The 27,069-nt window shown below is 41.5% G+C and overlaps 1 protein-coding gene across 2 annotated transcripts in view; it reads left to right on the top strand.

Moving 5' to 3' along the window:
• The window catches only part of RFTN2 (raftlin family member 2), a 49,172-nt gene extending 24,460 nt beyond the window's left edge, over positions 1-24,712 (top strand). The window contains exons 8-10 of one of the 2 annotated variants that reach the window (XM_063318029.1): positions 915-1,018; positions 14,656-14,734; positions 24,021-24,712. In XM_063318029.1, the coding sequence (XP_063174099.1) occupies positions 915-1,018; positions 14,656-14,734; positions 24,021-24,287 (450 nt within the window). In that variant the 3' untranslated portion in view covers positions 24,288-24,712. Of the gene's footprint in view, positions 1-914; positions 1,019-14,655; positions 14,735-15,633; positions 15,808-24,020 lie in introns of those variants that run through there. The other variant, XM_063318030.1, reaches the window with a different exon arrangement.
• Positions 24,713-27,069: the final 2,357 nt, after the last annotated feature.

The raw sequence follows: 27,069 nt of genomic DNA on the forward strand, positions 1-27,069 counted from the left end.
ATTTACTTACATCATTGAAGTCACAGTATATATGTACTTTTAGGTTCAATCACATTTAGAAACTGAAGAGATTAGGGGGAAAGGGCTGTGAGGGATGAGAATATTTCAAGAGTACACATACACACATACATTTTGGGCCCAATGTAATTTGAAATATTTTATGAATAAAAATATTTTATTCAATGTAATTTGAAACATTTTATAATGTTTCATACCAGTAAGAACAACATTTATGTAGCATAATGTAACACTTTAAAAACGATTATGCTATTATAGAAATAAAACGACTATTTAACCAATGGTAGAAAAGAAAGGATGGGTAGTGTACCTTTTAAAACTTTTGTTAAGTCATAGATATTAGAAGTATACATTAATGTAGCCTCCAGTGTGTGTTACAGCTGAATAAGATTGCAATTCCAGGAATGAAGTTTCATTTCTGAATAGACCAGCATCGGGTCGCACTATCTATAGTAAACCTTATAAAATCAGATTTTGGCATGAGATACCACATATGAGTAGAAATATAAAGGAATTAACCCTTTGATTGTGTTTTCAGATCTACACTAAAAATAAAATGTGATTAACAGAACTAAATTTAAGTCTCTTCAGGAAAAGAAATACAAAATTGTCAAATTTGTCTCTAAAAGCAAACCAGAACAATAGGACGAAAAACAAAACAAAACTATACCAGAAAAGTGTGTGTGTGTGCACACACACACACTGTTCTTATTTGTTGTATGTTAAGTACTTGTATTTGTTGCATTCATAAATATACTACGTTGGATTAATAATCCTTTTTTAATGTGCATGCAGCTTTGAAATTCCTCTCCTTCCTCTCCCCATCTCCTGGTTAGTCTGTAGAAATGCTTACTCTATTCTTACATATATATTTCTATATCTATTTGTGTTAACAGGGCGGCGAAATCAAAACTGATTATGGTCCTTTACTGCACACTTTGGCTGAATTTGGCTGGCTTTTAACATGCGTATTGCCTACTCCAATCATCCGACTGGACAGGTAGATGAAATAACATGTGTCTGTCCCTATTCCTAGGAATGCAACTGAAGCAAAAGGGTCTGAAATAAGGATGAAATCCAGGAAGCAGCATTTCTGTTTTGCCCATGCCAAATCTCTTTACAGCAGCAGCGAACAGCACAGAGCCCGCAAGGGCCACAAACAGCTCCCCCAATTAAATTTGAAAAATACTTTATTTTTTTAAAAAATCCATGAGATTTTAGCAATCTGTGAAAATGCTGAGATATGGGAAATCTCATGAGGTTTTGGTATTCGTGTGCATGATTTTGGAAGGCTGGTGGGGGTGGTGGAATTCACATCATCATCATCAAGTGAGATTTGCAGAATGGTGGCTGAATCAGACACTAGCCCTACATTTTTCCTCTTTAACGGATCATTGAGAAACATGAATCTGAGAAATTAACTGACTGTCAGTATTTGTCAGTATCAAAATCAATATTTACAAAACAAAAATGATGGCTTAAATTAGGGAATGCTTTGTGCAAGTATGAAGCTGAGGGCTGGTTGCTGAATACGAGAAGGGTATATTAAGATGGAAGTAAAGCAAGCATGAGAATAAACGGAATGCTTAGTGAATGATTCACCATTACACAGGCAGTAAGACAGGAACATGTGACATCTCCTTGGTCTACGTATTTATAGGTAAATATTTAAGGAATGCTTGTGGTGCCTTTAAACATTTGTGGTGATGTCCATGCCCATCTGAGTCAAATGCCCACCTGAGAACACAGCAAACAGTTCAGTTGTCTGCAGGAAGAAAGCTTTCATATTTGCAAATATCTGTGTTGTCTTCCACATTGGTGACTTTTCCATTTTTTTTCAGTGTTGAGTAGGACTGTGATGGTCAGCTGTAACCAATAGCAGGCTTTTAAAAATCTATTTGGTATTTAACCATCCATTAGCACAATTACACAACCTCTCTCCTATGACAGAGTCAAACATCTATCACTTAGGCAGCCAGCTCGCTACTTCAGCAGCAATTGCTAGTGGGGGGGAAAAGGCCTTTCCATATAACCTGTTGATGGGCAGAGTAATTGAGGAGCTGATTCAAGCAATTAGATACTTGTTCCATGAGAATTGGCCTAGGTCCTGAACCAATTCTCTTTAAATGGAAAGGCAGCATCAGAATTCCAGACAGTATTGATAGAACACTTCAGGGCTATTTTTGTTTTATTCTTGCAGGGATAACAGCAATTTTGGAATTCCCTTTTTTAAAAATAATATCCTAGCAACATTCATCCAAAGATAAAAAAATAAAATTTAAAATGTTTTCTGAAGACAAACATTTAAGTTTAAGATGCCTGAATTAAATAAATGTGCTGAATAGTTCCATCTCCTAGAATTACATTTTCTGCCTATTGCAATCTAAAGTGATCAGCTGAGAAAAGTTAACAGGACACATATTATCCCATAATTTCCATCAGTATCTTTGCAGACTGAATACCTTCTCTTTCAAGAAACACAAGCTCAGCTCGTAGACTCCATCCTTATCTTGAATATTTGCTGATAGCAAAAGGGGCACTGTGATGCTAGAAAAAAAAAAGGAAGTTTGGAATCTTTTATAACCAGCCAACTGTTGCAGGAAATAGCATTTGAGTCATTAAATAACGTTGCTTATCATGTGCTAGTGATGAATAAGCAATATAGCATTTTTTCAAGTCATGATAGTATGCTTTTGTGAAAACAGGACATGTAAAGATTGATGCTGATAATGAACCAGGACTTCCCTACACATAGTGGGGTTGAGGTTCTCATCAAGCTGCACAATGTGACAAAAGTCACATGTGAGTTGGTTGTGTGTGTGTGTGTATATATATAAAGTGAGTATATCCACACAAGCATGCACATGCTCACACACACACATGCTTTATGCCAGGTTTGGAACTGGGAAATATTCTTAATTACACATCTACTCATATTTCATTTATTTATATCAAACTGTATTAAACAGCTCACCTACTTTGCAGTCTCTTAAGCTGCTATACAAAAAAGCAATAAAAATACAAAACTCATTTTTATCATATGCAAATAAAGAATAGTGCACAAAAAGCATTCATTTCTTATGAACTGAATGGTTTATATATAACAATATTTATTTAATAGAAGCAAGAGGAAAGTGTACATATATACTAGTATGTGAAATCTAGTTTTCTAGCTAGTCCTCCGAAAAGGACTGCCAATAATAAAATGCTTTTCAAATAAATAAATAAATATAATTTGTTCAGACCACTGTATAACTGATGGGGAATTGATAACCTTCCCCTTATACATTGAGAAAAAAAATTGGTAACATAAAGAAGACACATTGTCTTCCTGACAGTTTCTAAACTACTGGTATATCATTCCAAATAACACAAGAAGCTACAAAAATGGGATCTTCCAAAACAAAAGTAATACATGAAACACCTTTTGTCCAAAAGAGAGCCACTATAGCACACAACCACATTGTGTGAAATAGTGTTGTAGTTTGAGCCACTCTCTCTCCAACCATTAGTCTGACTTAACTGTTTCTTCCTTTAAAAACACATAGATGATCAGCAGAAGTGAAATAATTCTAATCCAACATAGTGTCCAGAGTCAGTAGCCTTTCTTAATCAGCAATTAAACTGAGGGGGGAAAGCAACTGAATCCAGACCCCACTTACCGACTATGGACTGTGTGAACATGCCAGGTGATTGGATCAGCCACAGGATTGATACACAAGGCATTTGTGCACAAAGGAATCTGCAGCCGAGAAGCTTGCTTTGGCACACTCATGGCTAAATTGGAGTTCTGATGCATCCGGGTAAATTTGTTACGACTAGGGAAGATGTTATTTGGTTCAGTTTTAAAAGTGCAGTCCAAGTCACTGAATTAATTAAATCATCATTAATGTTTTTTAAAAACCACTCTCTCCACCTGCCAGAATAGGCTACTAGCAATTCTGAATTATAAACATAGCTACTACTTCAATTTAAAAAATTGAGGACGTGCTACTTTAATTTGCATGATACACTTTACGTTCTCTTTGTCATGTGGAATTGCTCACATGGTTAAATACAGAAGAACATGTTTTTCAGTCTGCAGTTCTCTGTTTTTCCCACAGACTTTGAACTCTGACCTCAGCACATAAACAGAATATTAATAGCTTTCACTTTCTGCTAAATGTGAAGTGCAGAGATGTTTTCTTTTGCATCGGTTGACACACAGTTTGTTCAGAGGACTACAGGAATATTAGGATTTGCCCCCAAATAATTCTTCAAATCCTGTAACTAGAAGAATTTTTGTTTTCACAGCAAGATTTCCTGTTGCCCTCTCCCTAAAGCAGACCCACCAAAAATCAGCTATTGTGGGAAAGGACTTTTTTTTCCAGAAAATGGGGACAGTAGCAAGAAGAGGGGAGACCTGGAACTTCTCCCTTCCTTACATGCATGAAAGTGGTTTTTTGCTTGTTCAAGGTCAAGATACATTTAGGATGCCCTCCTGTGTACCCAGGGGCCATACGATTCCTTAGGTGCCCCTTTCCAGAGCAGCCTTTCAAGGATTGGAAAATCCCAAGCAAGTAAAGCTTCAAAAAGGGGGTGTTGGGGACTATTTCAGGAGCAAGTAAAAGGCATTCAGGCTCTCCCAACTCTTGTCCACAGTCCTGACTTTGGAGGAAATTGTAAGATTTCCTTTGCAATGAAAGGTGGAAGATGTCAAACATGGATGGAAGAGCACAGATGCTTCTCCGTTTTCAGATCTGCCTTACCAGCTAGCAGCCAGCAAGGATTTGGACATCTTAGAATGACCTGTCATTGAAGTGGTTCACATTATCATTAGTAACAGATTCCATAACCGAAATCAAGGTGATGCATCCCGTCAAAAGGGCATATGATGTATTTAATGTATCATGTCATTTAACCTTCAGCAGCCTTTATTTTCTTCTTTGGTTATTCCAGTATGAAAATAAGCAGAATAATCTGTCACAGACCCAATTCTTATTGGTGAGCAGATTCAATAAATCCACTAAATATAATCTATAAGTAGCAAATAAAAAAGGCAAAAACTGTGGTAAAAATCTAACTGCAGCAATGTGTTCTCTTCCCTCATTTTTCCATCCAAGTCCACCTATATCATTTGTTAAGATAAAATATAAGAAGGAAGTCCAACATATAAAACAGTTCCTTTTAATGTATTTTCCCTCCTTCATTGAAATTCAGGGGCAATCCCAACTCATTCAGTTCAATTGTGAATTTAGCCCCTGACATTTATCGTGCTCAGCATTTTAATAAGGCCAGGCTTTGCGCATTTTAAAGTTGTTCCAATCTAATCAGCACGGAGCATTTCTTCTTTAAACTTAGAGCTTAGCCATGAGTTAACTCTTTTGATCATTCTGTGGTGCCCCAACACAGAATAAGATATAGAAAGATGACTTATTCCCAGAGAAATTCTTAACATCATCCTTTTTTTAAAACCAGAAAAGTAACAGGATGTTTGTTTCACTCATCCTCTTTTCCCCTAATGTCATCTATAACCATTCTCAGTGGACTCCCATGACGTTCAAAACACTGATGATTGGTTGGTTGATTGTCAGGCCATTCTGTGGCTAATCTCATGCACTGCACTAAGCCAATCTTTTAAACCACAGCTTGGCAGAAAGGTGGTGCATTGGCCTTGATCAATCTTGAAAAAGCTAAACCTGGTGAGACTTTGGTTAGTGCATTGATGAGAAGCTACCAGGAAAACCAAAGGCTGCAGACTAGATTCAGAAGATGAAAAATCATCTTGGAAGACAGTTTGACAAACCACTTCCATACTGTTGCCAAAAACAAAACAATGCCCCCCCTCCCCATTAAAAGCCATGGATTGGGAATATCCATAGGCAAATTCAACTTTTTGTGATGAACCAAACCATAATGACAGAGCTCACATATTGTGCCAAACCAAAACCAAACAAAGCACATTAGCGCCTTGCACAATGCATGGACCCCGCTGATATGACAGTACTTAGGATGAAGAAAGCTCTTTCAAGGCAGATGGATGTAATACACATCAGAGAGCCAGTCTGGTGTGGTGGTTAAGGTGGTGGACTAGAAACTGGGAGACTGAGAGTTCTAGTCCCGCCTTAGGCATGAAAGCCAGCTGGGTGACCTTGGGCCAGTCCCTCTCTGGAATAATGGAATAAAATTCACAAGGGAGGAAGAAAGCAACAACACACTATCATTCCTGGACATCCTCATTAGTAGAGGAAATGATGACAAGTTAGAAACACAAGTCTACAGGAAAGCCACCCACACCAACCAAGTGCTCCATTACCAAAGTAACAATCCAACCTCCCACAAGAGAAGCTGTGTAAGAACATTATTCAGATGAGCACTTACACACTGCAGCAACCCAGAACACCAGAAAAAGGAAACAGATCATCTCTACAGCATCTTCCAGCAAAATGGATACCTGCTCAACTTTATCAAAAAGTGCCTCACAACCCAACCCACTACAACCCAACCAACCGAAGCTATGAAAAGGATAACACTGCCATACATCAGAAACATCTCAGAAACCACCAACAGACTGTTACAACTGCATGGCATCACCATAGCACAGAAACCAACTAAAACTCTTCAAAACATATTAAGTAACCCAAAAGACCCAATAGCCCAAGAAGGAAAAACAGGAGTCATCTACAACATAGAGTACAAAGACTGTAATACACTACGTAGGACAGACAGGCAGAAGACTAGCAGAGCGCATCCACGAACACCAACTAGCAGTCAGAAGACATGATGAGAACACCTTAATCTCACAACACATGGACAGACTCAACCATAGTTTCAGCTGGGAAACAGTGAGCATCCTAAACCAAGCCAAATCCAAAAATGCCAGAGAATTCCTGGAAGCCTGGCACTCAAAGCAGCCATCTACAGACACATAGAGGTAAACAACATTTACATACCATTCAAAAGAGACAATAGAAAAGCCAAAAGACCAGTACACTCCCTTGCCAGCAATCAACACCCAGATATGCAAAATCAACACTAGGATTAACAATCAAACAGCACAATACACCTTAATCAAGGAACTATTAACTCAATAACCAAGCAGCAAACAACAGCCCAACCAAGGAACTCCCAAGGAGAGAACAACACCCCCAACACAGGCAGGGCAAACCACTGGATATAAACTGAGAGCAAGGCCCACTCCTTCTTTGCACTGAAGATGTTGCCTAGTCTGGCAATGAAATGTCTGCAAGAAAACAACAAGGCTCAGAGAGCCCCAAGGACTCCACAGTCACTCTCTCTCAGCCCAACTGACCTCACAGGGTGGTTGTTGTGGGGAAAATAGGATGCAGAAGCATTATGTAAGCTGTCTTGTATTATATAAAATAAAGGTGGATATAAAACTAATAGTAATAATAAGGTACGTGTATCATGTTTATGAAATGAAAACATGTTAATGAAAATGAAAGGGCTGCCTTCATCAAGACCGTTAATTCCAGGGTCAAACATGACTTGGCCACATTACTGTCAGGGAACACCACATGTGTATTACTTAGATTAACAAATTTAGGCACTACTAGCAGTTCATGCACTGAATAAAAGGTAATTTTGGAGATTTGGATGTTGCACTTTGAATAAATTTTGCTAGTACAGTACATCTCTTTTAAATATTAAGAGAAAATTTTGCTTGGAGAAACATACTGTCATTAATTTCATCAAGATTTTATGTTGATGTTCTGTAGATTTTGGGTGGGGGGGTATGGCTATGTAGTATTAAGGACTCTTAAACTACTCCCCCACCCCCAAGCTTTCATTATGATAGTTTTATTCTACTTAGAATTTATCCTCCATCCCTCAGCCAAATCCAGACTAATGTCTGTAAGGTATTTTTTTGCACTTTTCTAATATCAAGCTTGTTTCTTCTAGCAACACCATATGCTTTGCTAGCAGTCTGGACGACATCTGAAGCTTGAATATAATTCTTTTAGTTGTTTATTAACTTGTTCAAACATACCTGACAAATCCTGCTGAAAGTCAGCTGACTTATTCCATTCTACTTTTGGTTCCTGTCTGAGTTGCTTAAATAGATTTCCTTTGTTGTTTATTCGTTCAGTCGCTTCCGACTCTTCGTGACTTCATGGACCAGCCCAAGCCAGAGCTTCCTGTCGGTCGTCAACACCCCCAGCTCCCCCAGGGACGAGTCCGTCGCCTCTAGAATATCATCCATCCACCTTGCCCTTGGTCGGCCCCTCTTCCTTTTGCCCTCCACTCTCCCTAGCATCAGCATCTTCTCCAGGGTGTCCTGTCTTCTCATTATGTGGCCAAAGTATTTCAGTTTTGCCTTTAATATCATTCCCTCAAGTGAGCAGTCTGGCTTTATTTCCTGGAGGATGGACTGGTTTGATCTTCTTGCAGTCCAAGGCACTCTCAGAATTTTCCTCCAACACCACAGTTCAAAAGCATCTATCTTCCCTCGCTCAGCGTTCCTTATGGTCCAGCTCTCGCAGCCATACGTTACTACAGGGAACACCATTGCTTTAACTATGCGGACCTTTGTTGTCAGTGTGAGATCTCTGCTCTTCACTATTTTATCGAGATTTGTCATTGCTCTTCTCCCCAGGATTAAGCGTCTTCTGATTTCCTGACTGCAGTCAGCATCTGCAGTAATCTTCGCACCTAGAAATACAAAGTCTTTCACTGCTTCTACATTGTCTCCCTCTATTTGCCAGTTATCAATCAAGCTGGTTGCCATAATCTTGGTTTTTTTGAGGTTTAGCTGCAAGCCAGCTTTTGCACTTTCTTCTTTCACCTTCATCATAAGGCTCCTCAGTTCCTCTTTGCTTTCAGCCATCAAAGTGGTATCATCTGCATATCTGAGATTGTTGATGTTTCTTCCAGCGATTTTAACTCCAGCCTTGGATTCCTCAAGCCCAGCATGTCGCATGATGTGTTCTGCATACAAGTTGAATAGGTAGGGTGAGAGTATACAGCCCTGCCGTACTCCTTTCCCAATCTTAAACCAGTCTGTTGTTCCGTGGTCTGTTCTTACTGTTGCTACTTGGTCGTTATACAGATTCTTCAGGAGGCATACAAGATGACTTGGTATCCCCATACCACTAAGAACTTGCCACAATTTGTTCTGGTCCACACAGTCAAAGGCTTTAGAATAGTCAATAAAACAGAACTAGATGTTTTTCTGAAACTCCCTGGCTTTTTCCATTATCCAGCGGATATTGGCAATTTGGTCCCTAGTTCCTCTGCCTTTTCTAAACCCAGCTTGTACATCTGGCAATTCTCGCTTCATGAATTGCTGAAGTCTCCCTTGCAGGATCTTGAGCATTACCTTACTGGCATGTGAAATGAGTGCCACTGTTCGATAGTTTGAACATTCTTTAGTGTTTCCCTTTTTTGATATGGGGATATAAGTTGATTTTTTCCAGTCTGATGGCCATTCTTGTGTTTTCCAAATTTGCTGGCATATAGCATGCATTACCTTGACAGCATCATCTTGCAAGATTTTGAACAGTTCAACTGGGATGCTGTCGTCTCCTGCTGCCTTGTTATTAGCAATGCTTCTTAAGGCCCATTCAACCTCACTCTTCAGGATGTCTGGCTCTAGCTCACTGACCACACCGTCAAAGCTATCCCCGATATTGTTATCCTTCCTATACAGGTCTTCTGTATATTCTTGCCACCTTTTCTTGATCTCTTCTTCTTCTGTTAGGTCCTTGCCATCTTTGTTTTTGATCATACCCACGTTTGCCTGGAATTTACCTCCAATGTTTCTAATTTTCTGGAAGAGGTCTCTTGTCCTTCCTATTCTATTGTCTTCTTCCACTTCCGCGCATTGCTTGTTTAAAAATAATTCCTTATCTCTTCTGGCTAACCTCTGGAATTTTGCATTTAATTGGGCATATCTCCCCCTATCACTGTTGCCTTTTGCTTTCCTTCTTTCTTGGGCTACTTCTAGTGTCTCAGCAGACAGCCATTTTGCCTTCTTGGTTCTCTCTTTCTTTGGGATGTATTTTGTTGCCGCCTCCTGAACAATGTTGTGAACTTCTGTCCATAGTTCTTCTGGGACCCTATCTACTAAGTCCAGTCCCTTAAATCTATTCTTCACCTCCACTGCATATTCCTTAGGGATATTAGTGAGCTCACATCTGTGGGTCTTCCCTAATCTCTTTAGTCTGATCCTAAATTGTGCAAGAAGAAGTTCGTGATCGGAACTACAGTCAGCTCCAGGTCTTGTTTTTACCGACTGTATAGATGTCCGCCACCTTTGGCTGCAAAGGATGTAGTCAATCTGGTTTCGGTGTTGTCCATCTGGGGAAGTCCATGTATAAAGCCGTCTCTTAGGTTGTTGGAAGAGAGTGTTTGTTATGCAGAGTGAGTTGTCTTGGCAAAATTCTATCAGCCTATGTCCTGCTTCGTTTTGTTCTCCCAGGCCATGCTTACCTGTAATTCCAGGTGTCATTTGACTGCCCACCTTAGCATTCCAGTCTCCCGTGATGAAAATAACATCTCTTTTAGGCGTATCATCCAGTAGGTGCTGCAGATCCTCATAGAACTGCTCTACTTCAGTTTCTTCAGCATCTGTGGTTGGGGCGTATATTTGGATCACTGTGATGTTAGATGGCTTGCCCTGAATTCAAACTGAGATCATTCTATTGTTTTTTGGATTGTATTCAAGCACTGCTTTAGGCACTTTACTATTAATTATGAAGGCTACTCCATTTCTTCTGTGGTCCTCTTGTCCACAGTAGTAGATCTGGTAGTCATTTGATGTGAAGTGGCCCATTCCAGTCCATTTCAGTTCACTGATGCCCAAAATGTCTATTTTTAATCTTGACATCTCACCAATAACCATATCCAATTTGCCCTGGCTCATAGATCTTACATTCCAGGTTCCAACGGTGTGTTGATCCTTAGAACATCGGATTCGCCGTTCACCACCAGCACCGTCGGCCGCTAGCCGTCCTTTCAGCTTTGAGCTAGCTGCGTCATCACGTCTGGGGCTAGTTGAACTCATCCTCTGTTCCTCCCCAGTAGCGTTTTGACCATCTTCCGACCTGGGGGTCTCATCTTCCGATGGTATACCAACATATCTCTGGTTGTACTGATCCATTTAGTTTTCACGGCAAGAATACCGGGGTGGGTTGCCATTACCTTCCCCAGGGATCGCATTTAGTCTGACCTCTCTGTCATGACCTTCCCGTCTTGGGTGGCCCTTCACGGTTTAGCTCATGGCATCATTGAGGTGCTCAAGCTCCAGCACCATGACAAGGTAACGATCCTTTGCTGAAGAAATAGATTTCCTACTGAGTCAATTTCCTTGCTTTGTCCCAAAAGGTGCTTGATTTCCATGTGCTCTGTTGGAACGTCTTCCTCCTCCACCACTTCTTCACTATTACTATGGGGTGCCACTTCATTCACTTTGGGATCATCCATTTATGCTTTAATACCTTTGCCTTTGGGGGAATTACCTTTTTTAAACATCTTACTACTAATATTGCCAATTAGCTGAATATTATTAAAGAAAGTGGTGAAAATTATCTGAAATTACCTGAAAAGCAGGATTGGAGGGGAACAATCAGCTTAGTGTGCTAGTTTCCTTGGTGGCCAGCCATGCCCCCCAACAGTCTAGGGTTTTTAAACATGGTAGTCCAGGCTGAGTTATTAAAATGTACAGTGATATTGCTGAAAAACTCATTGTTGCATATAACATAATTACAATAACAAGATGCAGAAAATATGTGATGTTCAGACCATGCACCAAACCAGTTCTCAGTAAAACTCTTTATTATGAACTATTTACAGTCAATAAGTCCTTAGAATAAGGAGACTGGAATAATCAAGATTAAGCAATGTAGCAAGGCCACTCTAGGTATTAACTGGAAAGAAGTCTGGAACCACTTGGAACACAAGTATTGGAGACAGCAGATCTCGAACTGGAATCAATCTGGAACAACACAATACCGGAAGGCTGGCTCAAGGGATCTGGAGGCCAGGCTACGATCAATAAACAGGAATACAACAAATCTCATGCATGAAATTCGAACTCAGAACAAGGCTGGACTCAGCTGGAATCACCAGACTAGACTGGATCTCTGCAGAAGGTGAACTGGAGCAAGGCTTGGAACTTGGCACTGGGCTGGACTTGGCTGGAAGCCCTGGACTGGACTGGATTTGCTGGATGGGAGACTGGAACAAGGCTTGGAACTCTGAATTCAGCTTGACTCAGCTGGAAGCCCCGGACTGGACTGGATTCACTGGGCAGGAGACTTGGAACAAGGCAGGAAACTCGAAACTTGGCTGGACTCAGCTGGAGGCACCGTGTGTGCCACAAACTCAGATCCTGAGCAAGGTGAGCGACAATCCCCAAATTCTGCAGGGGTTTGTGAAGAGCAGTTACAATAAGCTGCTGACGGGCGATGGCGCAGGAAACCCTCGACTTGGTTGCACGGCTGAGAGAAACGGGAGCTTTCAAGGCTAGATGCTAGGCGCTGGCTGCTGGGCTCGGGTGATGCCGATTCCTCAAGCGCAGTGGGTGCGAAGATTCCTCTCTCAGAATTCAAGCTGGGCGCTGCTTCCTCTTCGAGCTCAGACACCGCTTCTGAAGCTGGCAAGGAGTCTTCTTCTGATGCTGCAGGTCCTGAGGAGCAGTTGTCTCCGGCAGCACGCTGTCTGTGCTGCTGCCTTTTATCCTGTTCCTTGGCGAGCTTGGAGTCTCTTGCAGTCAATCGGGCTGCCTTTTCTTCCACACGCTTTTCAGCTCATCTCTGGCGCTCGCTGATTGGCATTTTCAAATTCCCCTCCAGATCTTGCCCAATCAGCATCGTGGGGTCTTTCCGCTCTGCTGGGTTGTGCTGGAGTTTCGTTTTTCTAAATCCAGCACGATAAGTTTCTAATTCCTCCTCTGACCCGGAAAGTGAAACCGAATCCGAGTCAGAGGCAGGCCTCATCCTGACAATTCCATTCTTATGTGTGTGTGTGTGTGCGCGCGCGCACGCATGTATATTTAATCTGTTCAGTTGTGTCCGATTCTCAGAGACTGCCTGGACAAGTCCCTGCAGTTTTCTTGGCAAGGTTTTTCAGAAGTGGTTTGCCCTTGCCTGCTTCCCAGGGCTGAGAGGAAGTGACTGGCCCAAGGTCACCCAGCTGGCTCTGTGCCTAAGGCAGGACTAGAACTCTTGGTCTCCCAGTTTCTAGCCTGGTGCCTTCACCACTGCACCAAACTGGCTCTCCTGTCTTGTATTTAAAGAGTGTTTATTTTATGAAGAACATCTCCAGCATGAAGTGAATTATATAAAAAAATCCAAAACAGAGCTAAGTGCACTTTTTTTTTCTTTTTCTGTATTATATTGTTATCTATGATGTCCTAATTAATTCTACAAGATTGTCAAAATTTGGTGGATAGCCAAAATAAATGGGATTTCTAGAGTCTGGATTGTGATTGAATGGTGTATTAGATATACTGCTACAGCAAATTTTGAACCTTGTGAACTAGTTATTCTCAAGTCACTTTAAGAATAGTATCTGAGCTTGTTTGGAGGTTCTAGCAGGGGAGCGCAGCTAACTTATACCTTGACCGAAGACCAGTACAGTCCTTCTATCTGGGATGGTTGTCCTCTTCCACCGAGCACGCAGCTTCAGGAGTGACACATGTAGAGCAGTGAGGGAGGAAGGGGACACCCGCCTAGTCAGCCAGATCATCTGAATTAACCCCAGCGATCAATGGAGCGACAGATGTCATAGCCAGATCACCCTCACATTTTATAACAAATTAATAAAAGAAATAAAAAAAGAATAGTATCTGACATATGGATAATATATGCATATACCAACTAGTTCTAGAAATAAGAATCCCTCTGTCAGAGCCTGCTCCTCATGAAATCCCCAGATAGCTTTATGTGTACCTTGAATTCATAATTCACTTTAGTATTTTTTAATGGGGAAAATATTCTCAGAACCTCTCCTAGTTTTAAAAAAAGTGGTCCATGTTTTCCTATGCTCAGCCTTTGAGGAGACAAAGCTGAGGGAAAAAAATTAGATCTGCATGTTGATAGAATCCATGCAGCCTTCATGATTACAGCCATTACTTTTTAAAAAGCTCATACATTTTAACATTTGTATGAATATATTTTAACTTAGAACACAAACAGTAGGAAAATTGATTATCAGAGCATCCTCTCTTTCATTCACCCAGAATAATTGGCAGAAAAGACATTTCATCTGCAACTATTCCAGAAAAATTAAAATATGATGGGGAGACAACTGGCTTGAAAAAATAAAGGGGGAAAATTGTTTTAGAACAATGTGTGAAGAAAATCATCTGGCCTGCAACATTTATCATTGAGAAGAATTGCTTTGTAGAAAGGAATGAAGTGACCTCTGGAGACAGGCCCTGATGGCCAATGAGATTCCCACCTTGCTAACAACACAGGATTGAGTCTGTCATGTCTGGATGGGATACTCTCTTTTGCTAGATGCTAAAAGGAAGGCAATGTGTAAATGTATTAAATAGAAACACAGATATGCAGCACATCACTAATAAAATATCATTCTGCTTCAGCGTCATTAATTCCAGTGAATGCAGTAGAATTTTATATGAATGAAACCAGAGAAAGAGGGAATTTTAAAACAGCTTCTTTAATGTTTCAGTGAGGGAAATCTAGCCACCAAGCAAGTTGTTTTCCTTCAGCGGCCAGCTATGGGGAACCCAGCTATCCAGATACCTGAGGTAAGAATCACCGCCTGAGTAGAGGTAATCCATGCTTGCTCCCTTAAAAGCCACTCCTGTGTCTTGCTCATCATATGATGGGACAAAGGGCTCACCTGGACAAAGGGGATTCAGAGAATTCAGTGGGTAAATCGGCACAAACAGAGGTGCTGTGTCATTTGTAGAGGTCAACTCTGTCTCACTTGAATGTGTCCTCTCTCCTTTTCTTCCTTGAGCTTGCTGCTGCACAAAATGTAAGGTGCAGACTTTTTAAAAAAAATCTAGCTTTCCCCCTGTTTATCCTGCAAAACCACTTGAAGCTCTTAAGCATGCCCCAGGGGTCTGCAGCCCCAGTACGACAAGATGTGAAAGCACTTCATTATTACCGACAGCACTTTTTTTTCATGCTATTATAAAGAGGGCATTGTGTAGAGTTATGCAAGCACTAGGATGAGCTTTGTGACAGATTGTTGTCCAGTTCCTTGTGAGATGAAAAGCACATTGAAAATCAAAGATTCAGAATACCTTGCCCAAGTGATGTCCTTGGATGATCCTTTGTTTCCTTTTGCACACTGACCATTATACAGCTTTTTCAGTAGGGTGTAGTGATGGTAGCAACTGTTACATCCCTGGTTTGTGATAACTGTCTTTGTGTAAGAGACAAAAAAGTCCTAAGGTCAAGTACTGATTAACATTTTCTCTCCCAAGGAATCTCTGCAAACTCCTCTGTCCTCACCCAATCCCACCCTATAATCTTTTTGGAAACCAAGTTGCCTATAGGAAGAATATTGTTGTATTTTGAGATCCAGCATTGTTAGTTTATCTCATGAAAGAGAAAAAGGATCAAAGGAAATAGCCACAAAGGACTGTTAATGATCTATATTTCCCTTTGCTCATTTTCTCTCTTTTCTTCCCTAAAGTAGTCTCACCAACAAGTTACTAAGAATACATAAAGTTTGAAAATGCCTAAAGAAAAAAAAAAGGAGAATGCAAGTTGATGAAGTGTTTAGTTTGGACACCAAAGGAACAGAAAACTTGCGTGCTGGCTGCGGAATTCTGGGAGTTGAAATCCACACATCTTAAAGTTGCTAAGATTGAGAAACACTCTGCTAAACAGACTAAGATTTTGATTTGCTGAGTAATATCACATCACAATTGTCTCAATTAATTGGCAGTACTGAGAATAAACTTTAAACATGCCTTGTTTTTTTAATTTGCATAGACAGTTACTAGAAACTTCTATCTTGGGGGTTTAATAATTATAGGTTTTCAGACAGGAAGAAATACATGCTGTAGAAGAGATAAGTATTCAGTAGACACTAATCAAAATTCATCTTTACAGTTTAAATCTGTGAATGTTACTGATATTTAATCCTTTAGAGCTCTAGCAGAGTGAGACACGGATGCACCTCCTTGAATTTACTTGATGGCCAAAGCTATAATGCTGCCTGTGCCTCTTACACATTTGGAGGAAGTAAGGAAACTGGATTCAGTCTCTGATCAAAGCCATCAAAAATAACAGTCAGCTGTAAAATTAAGACTTTAGCATCAGAAACATGCTTGCACAGCTGTGGATATCCAGTTTGTAATTCAGCAGAAAATACATGAATAGAAGCCTGCTCCTATGAATGACTTCTCTGCTTCAGGATGAATACAGTATAGAATAGTCCATATTCCCAAACCTGATGGTATCTGAAGAAAGATAATCATTGAAACCAATTGTTTTAAGCTGGTGATTACTACTCTTCTATTCACTTCAGTGTGATTTAAGTGTGACCATTGAAAAGACAGACACTGGAGCTGAAGCTCAAATTGTCATGTTCACTGATTCAATGTAGTTTATACATCATAACATTGTTTCACATGCCATGGCGCTGACATGCGTTTCTTTTTGGGAGGGAGCTGCTGTGAGACCTTGTACCAAGCTCTGTATGTGAAATCAGTACAATGGAATGTGTTTGGGTTATCTTCTCTGCTCAAGGACTTTTCCCACAGACCATCAGAAACCGTTAGGAGCACCTGGGAACTTGAGAAGATTCTACGGGGGGAGGGATTTCATTTGCGCCGAGGGTTTTTAGTTTGAATTTGGCACGCTTTCATCATTCTCAGCTTTCTCTGTGATCCTGCATACTATTCTTTAATAAATCAGATATCTTTGAATTCCTACTCATGAGTCTGATGGTGTTTTAGAATAGGCAACCATTACATAAAGCTGAGAATCCCCCAAAGTTGTACCGTTAGCTCCTACCAAGATCAGTCTCTTGTGAGGGAAAATAGTTAATGATGGCTGAATCAAAATCCACGACCGGAGGACTCGAGGAGATGGCTAGCTTGGTGCCCGAGTCGACGGTCAAGAGCGGAGAACTGAATCTCACCACAGAACCTTCAGAATCCCGAGACTTGTCAAGGGATGAATCGAATTCCATTACTGATTCAGAGGAATCTGACAACGGGGAAGAGCCAAAGCAACCGGCACCCAGCGAATTGCTCACAGAGTTGATCACCTTGGATGAAGTGGGGGAACCCCAACCAGGGACGTCGGGGGCGCCCTGGAAGTATCAGTTCCTGCTAATCCCAGACAAAGAATCTACTACGGTGTCAACTGAGGCAAACCAGGCACTCGAAGGAGAGGGGACTCTCGAACCCCTGAGAGACTGAGTGGTGGAAGCCAAAATAGAATCGATGGAGTACATGTTGAAAAACCTGTCTTTGTCACTGGAGGGGCAGGGGAGACGCGGAGGAGATCCCAGCTTCCCGCAACCATCCCCCATCCTCCGATCCAGACCGCCGGCGGAGCGGGGCCAGAGAGGGCTCTGGGATGAATCTCCACCCCGCAGAGCCCGGCCATCAGTATCCCCACCCCGTAAAGGGAAAGCTACTGTAACCTGGGGCCAAACCACTCAAGTGCCTGCTGGTTCCACTCCACCTGGAGGCGGAGTGAGAGACTTTTCTGTCAAATTTGATGGGGATCCAACAAAGATATATTTCTTTTTAACTAATGCTAAAAGTTATATGAGGCAGTTTGGGGCATGCTTCCCTTCCGAAGAGGCTAAAATAACTGCCATTGCCACCAAGTTGAAGGATTGAGTGGCTGACTGGTATGTTCAATTAAGTGATGCTGACTCCCCTGCACTTGATTATTTCGATGATTTCATGTGGGCATTAAAGCTGCATTTTGAAGATCCCCTGGCCAAGGCAAGAGCTAAGAAGGCGCTGAAGGATCTTACCCAGGGCCAAATGTCAGTAGCTAATTACGCTCTAGAGTTTAAAGCTCTGGCGTAAAGCTGGGAAAATCACTGACTGGTCTGAGTCAACTCTAATAAGCGTTTTAAAGAGGGACTCAACTGGGACATCCTGCATTGGGCGTTGTGTAGAGACTACCCCGAGTCATTGTACGACTGGATCTGTCTGGAAGGAAAGGCTGAGCACACTCAGCATACCTTCATGCAAACTAGAAAATCTGAAAAACCACCCACCACCATGAGAGGACCCCGAAGTGCTGCGACTGCTGCCCGGCCAAGCTATAGAGCCTGGGATGAGGAGAGAGATTGACGCTATGCGAGGGGTCAGTGTTTCCAATGTGGAAAGGAGGGCCATTGAGCAGCTGATTGCCCAAAAGCCAAGGCTGGAGATCGAGCGGGGAAGCCGCAGGCCAAATCGCCCACCCCTCGCGGCGAATGACAGCAGCCAAAGGGACAGCCAACGCTGAAGAAGTAATCTACTTCTCGGGAGAGGCTGAAGACGACTCTAAGGAGCCAGTGGGAAACGCCAGCCACCTGCCATGAAGAGCACCTGCGGGCAGGTGGAGGAGGATGGGTGCGAAGATGCTATGGTGAGTGCTGACTGTCCCACTTTAGCAGTAAAAGTGAAATTGGGCTCCCACACGAAAACTGCAGAGGTCTGGGCTTTAGTTGACTCTGGGTGTTCCAGGTGTTTAATTCACCCTGATCTGGTTGCTGCTTTGGACCTGCCTAGCTTTCCCCTCCAGCAGCCTTTGAACTTCACTCAGTTGGATGGTTCAATGGGGGGTGGTGGCAACCCATTTCACTGGAACTGTCGCAATGCAAGTGGGCAGCCACCGTGAAACATTGAAATTCGTTGTAGCACCTGTTGGCAATCCCTTGGTAATTCTGGGGATCCCCTGGTTGACCTATCGAAGCCCCTATATAAGCTGGGAACACAGAACTGTGACTTTTAAAGATGGGTTTTACCAAGCTCCTGCAGCAGAGAGAGCTGCATGTGTGGGGGTTGGAAGGGCTGCAATCGCCACGCCGCGCCCTAACTTGGCACATTTAGAAGGTTTGCCCGATCAATACCAAGACTTTGCAGACGTATTTGGGGAAATGGAAGCAGATCAGCTACCCCCCCACCGGAAAACTGACTGTGCAATAGAGTTGGTTCCCAATGCTCAATTGCCCAAGCCAAAAATTTATCCAATGACTCAGAAGAAGCTTGAGGCATTACGGGACTTCATTGACAAAAATCTGTCAAGGGGGTTTATTGAACCTGCTAATTCCCCAGTTGGGGCCCCTGTGTTATTCCGGGAAAAGAAAGATGGCACGCTTCAACTTTGTACAGACTATCGAGGGTTAAATTCCATCTCAATTCTCAACAAGTACCTTCTTCTGCTCATGAAGGACATGTTAGCTCATTTGTCAAAGGGCAAGATTTTCTCCAAGCTCGATCTTCGCGAAGCCTATTTCCGCATCCGCATACGAGCTGGGGATGAGTGGAAAACTGCTTTTAATTGCCCACTAGGATCGTTTCAGTACAAAGTCCTTCCTTTTCGGTTAGCAGGGGCACCCGGAGTCTTCACGCAGTTGATTAATGAAGTTTTACATGCTCATTTGTTTAAAGGGGTCCTGGTTTACTTAGATGATGTTCTCATTTACACTGAAACTGAGGAGGAACACAAACTCAAACAGGTGTTACACAAGCTTAGAGATGCCAAACTCTATGCCAAACTTTCCAAGTGTGAATTTCACAAGACCCAACTTGACTATCTGGGCTATCGGGTGTCTGACATGGGCATTGAAATGGACCCTGCAAAAATTCAGGCGATTCTAAGTTGGGAACGTCCCCGCACCCAGAGGCAATTGCAAAGCTTCCTAGGGTTCAGTAATTATTATCGCCAATTTATACAGGGGTTTGCTGAGATTGCCCTGCCCCTCACTGATTTACTCCGTACCAAGGGCTTGGGGGAGACACGCAAGGTAAAACACCCTGGAGCCATGCTGAATTGGACGCCTGAATGCCAGGCAGCGTTTGAAAAACTGAAATCCCTTTTCACTGCTGAGCCTATTCTACAGCACCCCGATCCCGAACGCCCCTTTGTGGTCCAAGTTGATGCCTCTAACTCCTCAGCTGGGGCTATTTTGTTACAGAGGGATTCTGAAAATCATTTAAAACCTTGTGCTTATCTGTCCAGGAAGTTTTCTGAAACCGAACGCCATTGGCATGTTTGGGAAAAGGAGGCGTTTGCTGTAAAAGCCGCTTTAGAAACCTGGCGTCACCTCCTTGAAGGCGCTAAATGCCCTTTTGAGGTTTGGACCGATCACAGGAATTTGGAGGCCCTCTGCACCCCCAGCGTCTCAGTCCTAAACAAATTCGCTGGGCTCAGTTTTTCAGTCATTTCAATTTCCAGTTAAAATTTATCCCGGGAAAGAAAAACTTTCTGGCAGATGCTTTGTCGTGTTTACCTCAGGACTTTGACCAGGGGGCAGATGTGGTGGGGACTGTTCTCACTGAGCCACAACTGGGCTTGGTTGCTGTCACTCGGAGCCAGACCTGTGCACGGGCAACGCCACCCCCAGCTCAGTCTGAAAAGCAGAAAGTGCAAGTGCCTTCTCAGTTGACAGAGGGACTTTATCCAGGCACTGAAATCTGACACTTGGTTGCTAGCTAACAGAGACAATGTTTCTTTTGAAAACAGTCTGGCATGGGTGGACCACCGCCTTTATGCGCCTGAAGCTTTAAGAGCTGATGTTTTGCAGCATTCCCATGATGATAAACTTGCTGGGCACTTTGGTTTTGTAAAAACCCTACATTTGGTTCGCCGCCAATTTTGGTGGCCAACATTGAGACATGATGTAAAACATTATGTTGCTTCCTGTCCTGTTTGTGCCATATCAAAATGGAAGGGGAAACCACAGGGGCTTCTACAGCCAGTGGCCAGCCCATTCCATCCCTGGGACGAGATTTCTATGGATTTTATTGTGGATCTTCCTCCCAGTCAGAAAAAAACTGTTCTTTGGGTTGTAAAAGAGTTTTTCTCCAAGCAAGCGCATTTCATTCCCTGTGCCTCCCTCCTGTCAGCCCCACAAATGGCACGCCTATTTCTCCTCCATATCTACTGCCTCCACGGTAGCCCCTCCCATTTGGTCAGTGACCGCAGGACAGAGTTTACTTCCCAGTTTTGGAAATCATTTTTAAAATTGATTGGCACTAAACAAGCACAGTCCACATCATCCCATCCACAGACTGACGGTTCTGCTGAGATTTTAAATGCCACTCTTGAACAGTTTCTTAGAGCATACATTAACTACCATCAGGACGATTGGGTGGAGTTGTTACCTTTTGCTGAAGTTGCTTACAACAATGCTGTGCATCAAAGTATCGGACAAACCCCTTTTCGCGTGGTTTCTGGTCACGACTTTGTTCCCATCCCTGAACTGCCACAGCCCCCTTCCCAAACATGTTCTGTGTCTGACTGGGCTGTTAAACTGTCTGATTCCTGGCCAGTAATTCAACAAGCTTTGGCTGATGCCCAGGCTGCTTACAAGTCTCAAGCTGATAAGCATTGTTCTTTACAACATGACTTCAAAGTTGGGGATCAGGTGTATCTATCTACTAAATTTATCAAATCACCTCAACCCTCTAAAAAACTTGCTCCCAAATTCATTGGTCCTTTTCCTGTTGTTCATCTTGTCAACCCAGTTACTGTTAAATTGGAACTGCCTCACAATTTGAAACGCTTGGACCCTATTTTCCATTGCAGCTTGCTTAAGCCTGTGCACCACTCACAGCGTTGGCATCCTCAACCTCCTCCTCCTGCTCCAATTATGATTGACAGCCAACAACACTTTGAAGTCAAGGACATCGTTGAGTCTCGCGAGCTTCGAGGCACCCTGCAGTATCTGGTCCGATGGAAACACTTTCCTCATCCTGAATGGGTGTCTGCCCACCATGTTAACGCTCCTGATTTAGTTAACCGTTTCCACCTTACTTATCCTTTGAAGCCTGCTGCTTAATGTATTCTTCATTTTGGGGGGGCAGTATGTCATGTTCACTGATTCAATGTAGTTTATACATCGTAACATCGTTTCACATGCTATGGCGCTGACATGCGTTTCTGTTTGGGAGGGACCTGCTGTGAGACCTTGTACCAAGCTCTGTATGTGAAATCAGTACAATGGAATGTGTTTGGGTTATCTTCTCTGCTCAAGGACTTTTCCCACAGACCATCAGAAACCATTAGGAGCACCTGGGAACTTGAGAAGATTCTACGGGGGGAGGGATTTCATTTGCGCCGAGGGTTTTTAGTTTGAATTTGGCGTGCTTTCATCATTCTCAGCTTTCTCTGTGATCCTGCATACTATTCTTTAATAAATCAGATATCTTTGAATTCCTACTCATGAGTCTGATGGTGTTTTAGAATAAGCAACCATTACACAATACTTCGGCCACCTAATGCGAAGAGAGGACTCACTGGAAAAGACCCTGATGCTGGGAAAGACTGAAGGCAAAAGGAGAAGGGGACAGCAGAGGATGAGATGGTTAGATAGCATCACCAATGCAATGAACATGAATTTGAGTAAATTCCGGGAGACAGCGGAGGACAGGAAGGCCTGGCATGCTATGGTCCATGGGGCCACGAAGGGTCGGACATGACTTAACGACTGAACAATTTGTATTGCATACATCTTTTTTGTATTGCATACATACATACATTCTTTTTTAAATAAACTATAATTTTCAAAATATTTAAACTCCAGTATAAATTATAACTCCAGTATAAATATTTAATTTATACTCCAGAAAAATTACTGCTTTCCTTCAAGAGTTCTAAGAGGCATTTTACTTGAGATTTTGCTTTGTGGTATCTTTGGAATGGAAAAAAAATCCCCTATGGAAAGTGTGTGTATTCAGAACTATCTCCAAATGCAGCTTACTCCCAGGTAAATGCAGTAGTTGAGCTGTAGTAATTTTCCAAATATAAAGTATTTGGACTTAAATAAAAATATGACACACTAAGCATATGGTAACCACTGTAGAAAAAAGAATCCTACAAAATGATTAAGTTCATAAATACTGCAGTAGTGTAATATTCATTTAATGTATTAATTGATAAGCTTTTCCTTACAGAAATATTTGCTTCTAAGTCACTCTGGTTTAATTGTATTATGCTGAGAGAAATATGAGATTAAAGAAGCACTATTAAAAACATTTGGTCAAGAAATTACTTGTTTATTTTAGGTTGTAGGATTTCAGTTCAGTTCAGTTCAATTCAGTTCAGTAAAAAAGAATACTTTTTAAAAAGCATTGTACACCAGTACCTCAGGAGGTGGCAGCACCTGGCCAACCTTATCTGGGATCAGATGCTAAATAGCATCAACCTTGATTTATGCTTGGATGGGAAGGAATCCCAAAGCTGCATCCTAGGCAGAGGTTGAAGAACATCCCCAAAAAACAATGGAAAACCACTTCTGTAAGGTTGCCAATAAAGCAGTTTGGACATGTTCATGAAGTCACTAGGAAGCAAGTTCACTATGAAAGAATCTTTACATTGTGCACCAACACTGAAAGCTTAGATTTTTATTTTAAAATCCTTCTAGTAGTTTACCTCTTAGCAAACACTATTTTTTAAGTCAAAATGAGAACAAGCATTGTTTAATGTATACAGAACAGGATCAGGTTAAGGACCCTGTAGCACTTGCACTTCTATGCTGGAGTGCCAGATTTGTAGCCTATTGAATTAATGGTTGGTTCCAACTACAGGATAGGAATGCTGTGCAAAAATATTGGCAGAATCCTCTCTACTCAGCATCTAAAAGCTTTTCAATCTCCTGGGAACTTGGCAGTGTCCTGTGCTGGCTGTACATAATTATGAAGACAGGGATGAGGAACTACATTCCAGAATTGGATCTGGTCTTAGCAGTACACAACAGATGCCAAAGCTTGCTTTGTAGAAGCCAGTGTGTGAAACAAGACTAAATTCAATGACGATTCAGCCATTCTGAAATCCCAGCTTATATTCAAACAGATCCCTGCCTGTATCAGTTATAAATCAAGTTTCTTTTTATTTCAGAAAAAACCTACTAGGCAATTTAAAGGAGGAAAATTGAATGTAACAAGTGGAAATGTTGGATCAGACACAGCTACTTCTCAGCCTGTACAGCATATGCAACCTACAGATGAGTTCCGTTTATCACCTTCTCCACAGTGCTGGCCCAAGGATGAATCTGCCCAGAGTGGAAGCTTCCCTGCATTCAAGGGCAGTGATGGCATGCTTAGAGAATTGGAGGAAGGACAGTTTGACCAGGAAGACGGAGTCACTCAAGTTACTTGTATGTGACCAGAAAATTACTAAGAGGGGCCTGTAGGTATTTTTTTAATGTAAAAATGTAATATTTTATTAATATGCATAGGTATAATTTGTTTCCTCAGCCAGATACGTGTATGTTGAAGTCTTTTTGCCAACTCTGTTGAGGAAACTATAGAAAAAACTATTTCTATTGCATTTACAGGAATATTAACTTGTACATTAGGTCAATTGTATTGGCATGTTACATTCCTAGAACAGCGCTATAAACTGCTGATTTTCTTTGCAATCTTCCTGGCAACTGGAAAGGAGACAACTAGACAGGAAGTTGACCTTTGCCCTTTTGGAAAGCATAACCTTTTCTACACTGTGTGAAAATATGATGCGATAGCAATAATATGCTGTTATAAACGTAACAAGGATTAAGAACAAATTAAAATGGTTCATAAACAACTGTATCATTGCCGGGCCTCACCTTTACTCTCATTGTGCTCAAAATACCAAGACTCAAATGGTGGTTGTGAGACTTTTGGCTGGAACAGTATCTGTGAATGGTCCATAACGTGGGATTCTTGGGAAGGAGATGAAGAAATAAGGCTTCACAGAAATGCCTTCAGATTCTGCCTGGGAAGGAGTGACAGAGCTGTTGTGTACTATGACACGAACTATTCTTAAAGTATTTCTTCATATCTGGCTGCAAGTTTTAAAAGAACACATATTGCTTCAATCTGGGGAGGGAAAAATGACCAGAGTCAGAGCAGGCAGAAGGGGAAATTAATTGCTGCTATTAATGGGGGATTTTGCCTCTCTGTGAATCCCAGCCTGAGGAATTTTCCTTAGAAATACATCAGGGAAGAAAATAATGAAATGAGTTCTCTGTGCTCTGGGGACTGCTTATGAGCCCATCTCCAGTTAACATGATTTTCAAAAACACATTTGTATTTCAAATTATGTTTGGCCCTGAATTATATAACAGATATAGCCAATTCAGTGTTTACCATACTGCTTAATGATTCCCAACCTAAGGCGAACTCCCACTAGTCCTGATCACATGCCATACTGCCGAACAACAGGGTCCTCAAAGTCTGGGATTTAAATTTGTATCTGTATAGAATATCCAACATAAAAAATACAAAAAAATTGGGAAGATTGAAAGCTAAGCATTTAAAACCACATTAAAATATACAAATACTATTAAAATTTATTGGTGCTAGTACTTCTAAAATCTAGAGGGTCCTTTATACTTCTGCTATTAATTTATTATATCTGAACAAATGATAGCCTAATCCAAGAACTTTCTAGGTTTAAAGCAGGGATATAGCCCTCTCCTGAGATTGGATCTGAGAATAATTTACCCCGTCTACATTTCTCATCTGCAATTGGGCCACTTTGAGAACAGGTGGACAAGTCCCAGCCCTTCCTGTATTACTCGGCATCTGCTGCTGTAATCACTGAGCAGGAATTAGTCCAACCATAGCTAGAGAGCTCTCAGCTGCTCACTCCAGCATTAGGCCATGCTCTTTTTTTCAAGTAAACTCTTACAGCTGACTCCCCAACTGTTAAACCAGGGGATAAAAGGTTCCTCAGCATACACATGCTTAGGCCGTGTGCCACTATGCCAAACATTCATCAAAACCTTCACATGAACTTCAGCTGGCACAGGCAGAATGTTAAGGACCAAGTATTGCTTTAAAATACAGTGCTCCATTCTTCCATCAAGCTGCACAGGTGGACTTTATAGTAACACATGTCCAACATCAGGATTAGGACTGAAATTTAGCGTGGCAATTACAAACTTGAGGGTAGAGCAGTTAAGACATTCCTATATACAAGAGCATCCAAACAAATAGCTTATAAAGTCTGCTTCCAAGAGCATCTCCCTTTTACTGGAGAAAAATCTGGTAGCATCTTTATAACTACTCCTATTCTGATAACAGTGTATCTTTTTCATTATCCCTAAAGTCTTGTCACTTTCTGGAAATGCGTTTTTTCTATTCTAATCTGCACGTATTTTAAATAGAACTCCAACAGTCTAATCCTATTTATAATTACTCAGAACTAAATCCCATTATGCTTAGGAGTATTATTCCTAATACCCAGAGAAGTAGGCTTGGTTCAATTATTGACAGTAGAAAACCTTACAGAGGAAAATATTGAGTTCTGCTAGAAATATAGGAAGAAAATAAACGCTACAAAAGAACTCAGCAGCAAATACTAAATTCATTTCAGGTGCGTATTTCTCATATCCTTTAGAAGTCTGGAGATGGTTTCTGCCTTGAGACAGGAAGAATTCTTAACTCTTGCCTACAAGCAAGAGGAGGTGACCAAGAAATCATCAGTTGGTGCCCAACAACTCATCTGTTTGTTTTGTGGTTAAATGTCTTAACTCCCACATTCACCTTTAGTAGCCATATTGTAAAAGCACATCCCCCTCCACAGCAGGCATTTTATGGAACACCTGAAATATACATTCTAAATTCCAAATGTTTTTCTCAAAATTGGTTAATCACCACTTTAAATTCTTCTCCAATTGGAAACAGCTCAACTGTCTCTCAAGGCAAGACTGGGGCGATTCTGGACCAGAAATGAGTTTCACTATGAGGTTAAAACTATCATTTTGAAGCAATTATGTTACCACCTAAAGAACACACCATCCTTTAAGTCTATAATGACATAATTGCAACACTAGGTTTCAATGATCCTGCATACGTATCTGATTACCAAATGATTTAAGAACTGTTCAAAATCAATATCCAGTTTTCTTCAATGCTACCTCTAATAAAAAGGGTGTTTTATAGCCTTATTTTTTTTTTAA

This window comes from Candoia aspera, chromosome 1 (assembly GCF_035149785.1).
Source record: "Candoia aspera isolate rCanAsp1 chromosome 1, rCanAsp1.hap2, whole genome shotgun sequence".
Classification (NCBI taxonomy): Eukaryota; Metazoa; Chordata; class Lepidosauria; order Squamata; family Boidae; genus Candoia; species Candoia aspera.